Source organism: Salvia hispanica, chromosome 1, assembly GCF_023119035.1.
Source record: "Salvia hispanica cultivar TCC Black 2014 chromosome 1, UniMelb_Shisp_WGS_1.0, whole genome shotgun sequence".
Classification (NCBI taxonomy): domain Eukaryota; kingdom Viridiplantae; phylum Streptophyta; class Magnoliopsida; order Lamiales; family Lamiaceae; genus Salvia; species Salvia hispanica.
In genome coordinates, this window is record NC_062965.1 from 23,417,283 (window position 1) to 23,428,793 (window position 11,511).

Genomic DNA, 11,511 nt, shown 5'->3' on the forward strand with positions numbered 1-11,511 from the left:
GCTCTCAATAATGACCGAACATGTGAAGAAAACGAAACCTAGATAAAGTTTCCAAATCTTCTTAAATAAAATATCAAAAAATTCATCATTCAAACGAACAATAAAGAACAACAAAAATCATACAAAGTAGAACAAATAGATAAATTCAATCTCATAAGAATTATATCCAAATTAAACTTCTAATTCTGATTGGAAGCAACTGCAAATAAATTCAATCCACATAAAACTCCACTCAAAACAAAATAACTAAAATAAAACCTAAAACTATAAAACAAGCAAAACGCACCTCTCTTACTTGAAGCCTTCATCGTACATCTTCTCGAACTCGCGTGCAAGCGCAAACACATCACACAAGGACGATGGCCTTCGCAAGTGAACTTCCCATCGAATAGGATCTTTCGAGCCTGATTAACATATGGAGACGAGGTGATTCTCCGATAGCGATGCACCCTTAATCTTGACCAAAAGCCTATCGAACTCGTTCTGATATTCCATCACCGTGTTGCGTTGTTGCAGCTTACAGAGTATCCCAAAGTTGGATCAAACCTCTCTTTCACCGCTTCCATGCAATCAGGGCACGATTTCAGCAAATTTTGCTTTTTTCAGTGAATGAGCCAATCCAGTGCAGGCTGCTCGAAGAGTAGTCCGACGAAGTGTAGACGATGCTCTTCCGACATTCCGTAATAGTCGAAATACATGTCAACCTTGAAAGTCAATCCCCATGGGTCGTCTCCGTTGAATTTCGGGGGATCGTTTGCTTCTTTGGTGTCACACGCATCACTATTTGCGCTTTATGAACTTATCAAGGTGGATCCCACCGCAGATGAGGAGCCGGCAGAATCTTCCCCTGAGGTTCCCCCTGGACTTCCGCCGTGCATTCTTGCCATTCTCACCAAATTTGTCCCAGTTTTTCAGCTCCCCAGTGAGTTACCTCCAGCACAACAGTTTGATCTCAAGATCCACCTTCTTCCCAACGTCAAACTAGTGAATGTGCGACCGTACAAGTACCCTTATTTTCAGAAGAACGAGATTGAGAAACAGGTTAAGGAAATGTTGGATCAGGGTGACCGTACAGGTACCCTTATTGGTTCGCAAAAAAGACGGCACCTTCCGTTTTTGCATTGACTACAGAGCACTGAATAAGGCAACGGTTCCGGACCACTTCCCCATCCCGACAACATACGAGCTTTTTGATGAATTGGGACAGGCTCGCTTCTTCACTAAATTGGATCTCCGATCTTGCTGGGTACCATCAAATTAGGATGCATGGGTCAGACACTTATAAGACGGCTTTTTGCACGCATGATGGGCACTTTGAGTTTTTAGTGATGTCGTTTGGGCTAACGCGCCATAAAATTTTCAGTCGGCGATGAACTATATTTTCCAGCCGCTTTTGTGGAAGTCGGTGATCGTTTTCTTTGACGATATTTTGGTGTATAGTCCGACGCTCGAATCGCACTGCGACCACCTCGGTCAGGTTTTCAAAATTTTTGAGTTACATCGATTCTTCGTCAAATTGTCAAAATTTTGGGACACTTGATCACCAAAGTCCAGTTGAAGGCCAATCCTGCGAAGATTGAGGCCATGGTCGCCTGGCCCACTCCGACTACAGTGAAGACAACTCTGTGGTTTCTTAGGGCTCACCGGATATTACCGCCGCTTTATTGCCCATTACGTGGTAATTGTAGCCCCTCTCACTGACTTGGTTAAGAAGGATTCTTTTGTTTGGACTGCTACAACATCGGAGAGCTTCGAGGATCTGAAGCGCGCCATGACCAGAGCGGCGGTTCTTTACCTACCAGATTTCTTGCAGACATTCTACCTAGAAACGGATGCTTCCGATTTTGGAGTTGGCGCCGTCCTAATGAAGAATGGACATCCTCTTGCATTTTTCAGAAAGAAATTAGGCCCAAGGCGTCGGAGCGCCTCTGCTTATCACAAGGAATTGTATGCTATCGTTGAAGAAGTTCAGAAATGGCGACAGTATTTCTTAGCCGTGAGTTTGTAATTCGAAGCGACCAGAAAAGTTTGCGATAGCTTCTCCAACAGGTCTTTCAGACGCCCGAAGCAACATCTCTATGTCAGGAAGCTAATGGGGTACAAATTTACTATGGAATATAAATCTGGAGCAACGAATCGGGTGGCTGATGCGTTGTCCCGACGGGACGAGGAGGTAACTGATGAGGCAGTCTTATTTACGGCTTTTGCTCAGCCTATACTCGACATTTTAAGGCTTTTGAGGGAGGAAACAACGGTGGACCCATCTCTTTGCGACATGCGCTGTTAGATTGAAGCAGGTACAACCGATTCGAAATTTTTTGTGGCGGACGGTTTAATCTATTGGGGACGTCGCATTGTGGTGGGCAAGGATTCACCTCTGCGTGAAGCATTGCTATATGAGCACCATAGTACGCCGCATGCTAGCCACCCAGGGTTCGAGCGTACACTCCGCCGGTTGAATGTCTATTTTCATTGGCCAAACATGAGGCGTGATGTGAAGGCCTTTGTGGCTTCGTGTATTACTTTCAAGACGATGAAATACTCTACTCAGAAGCCTGCAGGGCTTTTGCAGCCATTACCTATACCGGCGCAAGTGTGGGAAGATGTTTCGATGGATTTCATTGTGGGATTGCCGCTGTCAAAAGGGTACACGACTATAATGGTGGTGGTAGATCGCTTGTCCAAGTATGCTCACTTCGCCCCATTACCGGCTCGAATTGATGCTTTGAGAGTTGCCCGGTTATTCATCGAGGTAGTGGTTAAACATCATGGTTTTCCCAAAACCTTGGTGTCGGATCGTGACCCCATTTTTCTAGGCGGGGTTTGGCAGGATATGTTACGTTTGAGTGGTACAAAGCTTCAGTTCTCAACGGCATATCACCCTCAATCCGATGGTCGAACTGAGGTGCGCAAGCTTGGAACAATATCTGCGCCCCTTCGCTGCAGATCGCCCGACCAAATGAGCTAATTTTCTTCCTTGGGAAGAATTGGCGTTGAATTGTTTCCACAATGAGAGCATTGGCATTTTGCCTTTTCAAGCTCTGTATGGCCGTGAACCTCCAGCCCTCGTCGCGGTGCAGCCTTCGGCAGGGGGGATTCGCGAGGAACCGGCGGTGGTGGAACTGATTGCCCAGCGGTCGGCGTTATTGGTGGAATTGAGGAAGAGCTTGGAACGTGCGTAACAAAGAATGAGGGCTACTGCCAACAAGCACAGACGCGACGTGCAGTTCCAGGTTGGTGATAAAGTCCTTCTCAAATTGCAACAATATAGTCAACATTCGGTGGTGAAGCCTCTTTCCGCCAAGCTAGCTCGTCGATATTATGGGACGTTCGAGGTTTTGGAGAAGATTGCGCAGGTGGCATATCGTCCGCCGCTACCGCAGGGATCACGAATTCATGATGTGTTCCATGTTAGCTTGCTTCGCCCTTTTGTTGAAGGAAAATCGGTCGGGGCTATTGTCTCTCTTCCGCAAGAGTTTGTAGCGGGGCGGTCCGTTGTTTGTCCGGTGCGTGTTCTGGAGTCTCGCGTGGCGTTAAAGGATGGACAGCCGGTTGAACAAGTGCTAGTTCGGTGGTCTGACGAGGAGGACTCGGCGGCAACATGGGAGCCACGGGAGGTTATGGCTCGCCATTTTCCATCACTCCTTGAGGTCAAGGAGCTTCTTATCGGGGAGGGGGTTGATACGGGTACTACATCACGGCAGACCAGGGATGAACCGGAGGTAAGTGAGGAGCATCTGGAGGATAGCAGCGATGAAGAAAGCATCACGCCAGAAAGCCCGAGAAGGACTGCGAGGTAGTCAAAGAAGCCAGATTGGTTCAAAGATTATGTTTCCCGTTAATTATAGCTACTTTCGGTTTTATTGTTTTTATTATTATTGTTGGATTATTTATTTTGGAACTTTTGAGTCGAGCATTTTATAAGCTCCGTTTCGGGTTTTCTTGTTGGTCATTTCCCGGAATGATCGAGTCGAACCAAACCTAGGGTCCTTAGTATAATAAATAGGGAGTTATGTGCATTGAAACCTGAAGAAATCAATACACAAAACTTTACGTAATTTCGATCCTTATTTTTTGCACTCTATTTTTCGTCCAAAACCCTAGTTAGGGTTAATCTAAGGCTGCTCGACGGGAAGTTTCCCGCGAACGAACCTTCCCTACGCCGGCGATCTCTCATCGCCGAACTCGATACGGTATCTCACAGTATCAGATTGAGTTATTTTGTAGGGGATAATTGAACAAAAACAATTGTTTGTACAATTTAATAATTTATGATGCATAACCTTTTATAGTTTGAATTTTTAAAATTACCACTACAAATGTAACTTCGAGCTTGAAAAATGTTACAGTGGAAAGTTTATTATGTATATGGGGGGTGTATTTTGAAATTTGAAAATGGAATGTTTATTTATTTTTAAAATTTCCAAAGTTATACTGTTAGGTATGAAGTTCCTTAACTTGGATAATTCGCGTCGAACATCGCGGGAGCTTTTGCCCGACGATCAATCCAGCGTCAAATTTAGGGATAAACGGTAGTCGCGGGAGCTTTGCCGGTCGATCAAACCAAGAATGATACGATAAACACGTGAAAATAAAATAAAAAGATAATTGATATTTGTTGATTGATCGAATGAAGAACAATGTCCACTATTTATAATACTGGATACCCTAACTTAAAGAACAAGAAAATAATCCTAATAAATATGAAAAGATATGGTAGATCAATAACTAACTAAATAATAATATATGGAGAATATTTTAGGAGATATGCTCGTATCAACTTCCCCACGGTTGAAATCCACCTTGTCCTCAAGGTGGAAACCATGAAGCCACAGAGAGTTTTGATGAGGATTGTTTTGCGAGGGGTCCCCTCGATCCTGGATCAAAAATCATGTGCTTAAGATCCGAATGCTCTGCCTCATCTATAACATCCTTGTATGCTTCACCAACCTTATGATTCCTGAGTCCTCCTGCAGCAAATTCAGCAATCCATTTAATTTCAGACCTAGCCACAACCTTCGCAATCTTAGCATTTATTGCCAAATTTGCAATAGCGTTCTGATCATCTAAACTCGATGGATTAAGCATCCTTTGGTCTTGTTCCCTCAAATCATGCCCATCTCCACCGTAAAAGCTATCTGGACTGTCGTCAAGTGTTGGCAACTGTCTGTGGGTAAGATAATCTTCCTCATCAAGACTTGCGACGCAATTAAACAACTCCACAGCAGCATCGTTCTGCTTGATATGCAGTGCTGAGTTTTGTTGGCTGTGAGGAGTACCGGACACTCTGCCATCGTTGACACCTGCATCTCCATTTTTCAATTCATTGAGCAGCTCTCTCATAGTAAATGCCTGATTCCCTTCCACCTTGGAATCGGTCTCCACGTCCTGGTTTAAGTGCACCACGCGGGAATCCGCATCACTTAATTCGCTGGAGATTTCTCCTTTCGACGCAGAATTCGACAACTCGGGGTTCCCCGACCGCAATTCCCTTGATCTCTCAGCAGCATCAGGTGGCTGTCCATCAGTGTCGCTGGGGTTAGGCTTCTGGAGATCTGTCGAAGGTTGCTGATAGTGACCCATGTACGACGGCCAGTTGTGCGACATCGGGTAACACACCAGGGTGGGCGGTTCGTAGGTCGCAAATCCCGTGTTGATGAACGACGGGTGGCTGTATGTTGATGCCGGTTCCGAATCAGGCTGATATAACAAAGGCGGCTGGTACTTGAAGTAGGGTTCTGGCTGGTTGTCAAAGTGGGGATCAACCGTCGTTTGCCACGGCGTGACATAGGCCAGCGCCGGATATTGCAGTGGCACAGGGGCAGTTGGTGGTGGTGGCTAGCCGGTGTTGTTAACCCCAGAATTGAAGCTCGCATATGGCGGTTGTTCATATGCTGCTGCCAGTAGCTGATGGTGGCTGTATGGCTGCTCACGTTCGTCCATCGTGTCAAATCTCTTGTTTAATCTGTCGCAGATAGCCATTATCCGGTCACATAGGGAAGACAAAACGATTTCCTCGTTGTGTGAGCCATGAGTTGTCTCAATGAAAGCACCAAATTGTTAGGTATGAAGTTCCTTAACTTGGATAATTCGCTTCGAACGTCGCGGGAGCTGTTGCCCGACGATCAATCCGGCGTCAAATTTAGGGATAAACGGTAGTCGCGGGAGCTTTGCCGGTTGATCAAACCAAGAATGATACTATAAACACGTGAAAATAAAATAAAGATAATTGATATTTGTTGATTGATCGAATGAAGAACAATGTCCACTATTTATAATAGTGGATACCCTAACTTAAAGAACAAGAAAATAATCCTAATAAATATGAAAAGATATGGTAGATCAATAACTAACTAAATAATAATATATGGAGAATATTTTAGGAGATATGCTCGTATCATATACTCATCAATTTTCTTGCACTACAGATTTTGCTTTTCAAAATAAAGAACATTATAGCATAATATACTTCCCAGGGAGTATTAAAGATATTAAACACAACCACAGTAGTAGCAACTGAAAAAGGTAAAAAGAATAAGAAAACACACAACAAAAATAGCAATTGAAAAGGTAAAAGGAAATAGGAAACACAACTAAAACACAATCAATAGTTCCAAATTTAACACACGAAAAGCACACAATTGTCTCTTTGGCTTTGAATCAAGTTCCCCTGCGTGTTGGTGCAGCTCTTTTGCGTCTCTTCTTCGTCTTATATATATATCCAACTCCAAAAAAGAATTCTACTAACCATATTGGCCTTCCACTTCTTATAATCATGTATCCAATTCCAATTCCAACTACGAATCCACTTCCATATCCCATTACAACACATCGCCAACCAAATCCATCAATGAATTCATATTCATCACCTTCTTCTTCTTCTTCTTCTTCTTCTTCTTCTTCTTCTTCTTCTTCTTCTTCTTCTTCTTCTTCTTCTTCTTCTTCTTCTTGCGGTTGCATCGATTTCCCATCACCGTCTTTGCATTTTCTCGTCAACGGAAGTCCACACAATCCTAAGTTTCCCATGTATGTATCATTCTCAAATGTGGAGAACTGATTGGATTGCGGTATTTGCCCAATAAGATTGTTCATTGAAAGGTTTAATTTCGCAAGAAATGTCAACCTTGTCAATTCACTTGGAATTTCTCCATCCAATTTGTTCGTTGACAAGTCCAACGATTCGAGTTCACTCATGATTCCAAGAGATGAAGGAATATATCCAGTGAGGGTATTGTGGGACAAGTTCAAGTATTTGAGAATCTTAAGATTTCCTATGGAAGGTGGAATACCCCCAGAGAATCTATTGGAGGACAGATCAATTGTTGTGAAGGTTTCCAGTAGTCTCTTAATTAACTGATCCTGACCTTTCAAGTTGAGCCTCATCTCCATGTAACTTAGAAACTCATCAGCATCGGTGTCTACTGGCTCAATCATTGCTCTGAAATTGTTGAAATATCTTTGAGGTAGAGAGCCCACAAATTCATTATGGGATACATCAAAAACTTGCAACCTTGGAAATGAAAACTTGGTCCGTAAAGGAAGCGACATGTTACCACCAAACTTGTTGGACCTCAACACTAGCACCCGAAGCTTATCTAGGCGTTCCATCCAAAAGGGAAATTCATCTTGTATTCTATTATTCCCAATGTCGAGGCCTTCTAGACTTTGGCAATTGATTAAGGATCTAGGTAATCGTCCGTTGAATTTGTTATTACCCAAATTGATGGACAAAAGACGACAATCCTTTGAAAAGGTAGATGGTATGAGGCCACTAAATTGATTTTGGTTTAGGTGAAAGATGGTCAATGATCTGCTGAAGTTTCCGAAACAATGCGGCAATCTTCCTTCCAAAGTATTATTTGAGAGCAGAAGATAAAAAAGCTGTGACAACTTGCAGATGGAGGATGGGAGTTCACCATTTAATTTGTTGGAAGAGAGATCTAAGACCCACAGATTTGTAAGATTTCCAATGGTAGATGGTATTGGACCTATAAACAATTTAATATAAAGTTAAATATGGATATAAATCAAAATTCTTATACTTTAAAAAACGTAGATGCATAGCATTTTAATAGCACATTTATGAGTAATGCATTGCATCCTTTTTAAAAAGTATTAGTAGTATTTAATTCGAACTGATGTTCGTTGCAAACCGTCAATTAAAAGAATAAGAAATTCACTAAGGATATGCCAGGTTGCAAATTAATAAGCATATTGCATGTGAAACCATTATTTCCAAGGAATATAAAGCATTGTTTTCCAAGTTCCCACTTAGTTGGTTTATGACTTTGATGTATTTCACCTGAAAAGTTATTGGTTGAAAGGTCCAGCCTCCACAAATTCTGTAGGTTTCCTATCTCTGGTGGGATGCTGCCTGAAAAACGAGTTATTATGGAGTTAGCATACTTTTTAGATATAAAAGTGCAGGCAACAATATCACTATTAACCCAAATGTATGAACTTTTCAATGGCCCGTGTTTTAACATATCTAGAGTAGATAAAGATAAAGAAGGATATAAATAAAATATTTTTAATTCGAAAAAATGTACTCCCTCCGTCCCATAAATTTTGTCACACTTTGACCGAACACGAGTTTAAAGATATGTAAATGAAAGTGATTTGAAAAAGTTAGTGGAGAGTGAATCCTACTTTTATATATTAGTTTTATAATTAGATGTGAGTGGAAATAAGTTAGAGGAATATTAGGTAAAAATGGTAAAAATGAAATGTGACAAATTTTGTGGAACGGACAGAAATGGAAAAATGTCATTTTAGCATTGTAGGCAGAGAGCTCAAAATGCAATGTGATAAACCATTGTTAGTTGTTACCAAAGCATATAAAGCATTGTTTTTCCAACTCACCTGAAAACTTATTGGTGAAAAGGTACATCGTCGACAAATTTTGTAGGTTTCCTATCTCCGGTGGGATGCTGCCTGAAAACGAGTTATTATAAAGAAACAGATACTTAAGGTTTGTGAGCAAGCCTATTTCTGATGGAAGTTCCCCACTGAATTCATTGTCTTCAATTTGTATTAAGATTAGTTGTCTCCAACTCGCGATGAAAGAGGTCAATATTTCACCAGTCAAGCTATTGTCAGATAGATCCAACAAAGATAAATTGCTCAGATTTGATAAGGATGACGGCAATGGCCCCGAGAGTGAATTCTGGGATAAATCTAAGTAGGTCAGCTTGTTACACAGGCTGAGCTCTCGGGGAATGGAGGAATTGAATCTGTTCCACCCAAGGTCTAGAGTTCGGAGATTTGTGAGTAGGCCTATAGAAGGAGGGATTTCTCCTATTAACGAATTATTGTACAGCTCTAGATCTTGCAGGCTTGGAATAAGGCTTATTGAATCAAGAATGTTGCCAAAGAAGAAGTTGTCGCCAAGGCAAAGATCCTTCAACTTGGAGAGGTTAGTGATATTTGTTGACAGGGGGCCTTGAAAACCATTGGTGTTGAGGTTAAGATATTCAAGTTTGAGCAAATTGGTGAACAATGATTCAGGAATCTGTCCTGTGAAGGCGTTTCCAGACAAATCAAGAAAAGTAAGGTTGAGACATGTGGTTATGAAGTGTGGGAATTCCGAGGTGAGTTTATTGTACTGAAGATTCAGGTGAGTTAGGAAAGGGAAAGTGGGAAATCGAGACCAGTCAGGAGTTTCAAAGAGATTGGAGCCCAAATCCAAGAAGCGCACCTTCCTCAGATTGCCAATCTGATATGGGATTTCTCCAACCATAGAGTTATCGGAGAAGCTCAGGTATCGAAGCTCTGTCAAGCGGCCGATCTCTGGTTGAATGGCGCTGGAAAACAGATTGTAGGATAGGTCCAAGAGAGTGAGGCTGGTGAGGTTGCCAAGAGCAGCTGGTATGGCGCCATTGAGATAATTCCCACTGAGGTTGAAAGTGGTGAGATTCAGCAATGCAGTGAAATGGAACAGGTCCAATGTCCCTGCAAGTTCTGCATCGGGGAGATCAATCCCAGAGACATATCCCTCGTCATTGCAGCGAATGCCAATCCATCTGCAGTGGTTGGTGATGTTGTTGAGGGACCAAGACTCGAGAGAAGCAGAAGATGATAGGCTGGATTTCCATCTTATCAAACCCTCTGCTTCACATGTGGCTGCTCTCGAAGGACACATACACAGTGTTAGGAGAGAAAGATATGTAAGAAAAAGGTATGCAGTTTTCATGACTGATGCTTTTGTCTATCTACTCTGCTTCATTTGCCTATTTATATGCATACTAGGAGATGCCCTTTTACTCAAAATTAAAATAATATGTTCCAACACTAAAACAACAACTTCAATGTGAAAAATATAATTGTGAAAACACGGCAAAGTTTGGCGTGTGAAAACATCTTTAATGTGAATCACATTTTTATTTTATTTTATGGAATAGTCAAGCTGTATTATTTGTTACTCCTTCCGTCCCACTTTAGAAGTCTCGGTTTACTACTTTTGGGTGTCCCACTTTAGGAGTCCCGGTTGAAATATTTCATTATTGGTAATAGGCCCCACATTCCACTCACCTTTTCTCACTCACATTTTATTATAAAACTAATATATAAAAGTAGGACCCACATTCCACTATCTTTTTTCACCAACTTTCTTTTATATTTCTTAATACCCGTGCCAAACTCAACCGGGACTCTTAAAGTGAGACGGAGGGAGTATATGACTGTAAGTTGTTTACATACAAGGAGTCAATTTTTGGATTTATTCCAATATTACATTTATATTTTCATGGCTGATGTTTTTGTGCAAACTAGGAGATGCCCTTTTATTCAAAATTAAAATAATATATTCCAACAAATATGTCTGAAACCTTCTCCAATAACATATTTTTCAAAGTCAAGTCAACTGCAAAGTGTGAAATTTCCAACCTTGTGTTGCCCCACTTGAAAATGAGGGAATCTTGGTGTTTGATGGGGTAGAGAGGTAGTAGAAAGAAAATTGGCCAGCTTTCGCACTTGCAAATGAAATATTACACATAATTTTTCAACTTTTATGAAGGATTTTTTTTTTGTGGTTTTAATTGGCGAAATAATTTTTCAACTTTTATACCAATACAAATCAATTAAATTGATTATTGCACTTATAATCCATGAGAATTGAACTTATAATTCTCCATATTATTATACATAATTATGTATAATAATATTATTATACATAATTATTGTAAGCTCAAACAAGAAGCCCAGAAGATGCCCTTTTGTACAAGGAATGTCGATTGCATACTAAAGCTAAATCAAATAAAGCCAAATATTTTCTCGTCCCATTAATGGAAAATGCATAATGAAGCTAAATCTATTTAGACCCAAACTATATGTTATGTATGAGAAATGACATGTTACTCGTTTTACTTGCAGTCAGTGGCTAGAGGTTTTTGGTTCCGAGTCACGTTAACATGTGAATTATATTTTTATTTTATTTGGAAGACCAATATCTCTGGGGATAGTAATATCTCTCCAAAGTGTAACACCCGCGATTTTCGGATAATAAATTTTTTT

The 11,511-nt window shown here is 41.1% G+C and overlaps 1 protein-coding gene across 1 annotated transcript; it reads right to left on the reverse strand.

The window, feature by feature from the left end:
- Positions 1 to 6,444: 6,444 nt before the first annotated feature.
- LOC125200856 (receptor-like protein 43) lies at positions 6,445 to 10,189 on the reverse strand. Its single transcript, XM_048098660.1, has 3 exons — positions 8,863 to 10,189; positions 8,303 to 8,374; positions 6,445 to 7,988 (listed from the first exon to the last, which is right to left on the reverse strand). Exons 1-3 carry the CDS (start codon positions 10,139 to 10,141, stop codon positions 6,661 to 6,663), a joined length of 2,679 nt encoding a protein of 892 aa, XP_047954617.1. The 5' UTR covers positions 10,142 to 10,189; the 3' UTR covers positions 6,445 to 6,660.
- Positions 10,190 to 11,511: the final 1,322 nt, after the last annotated feature.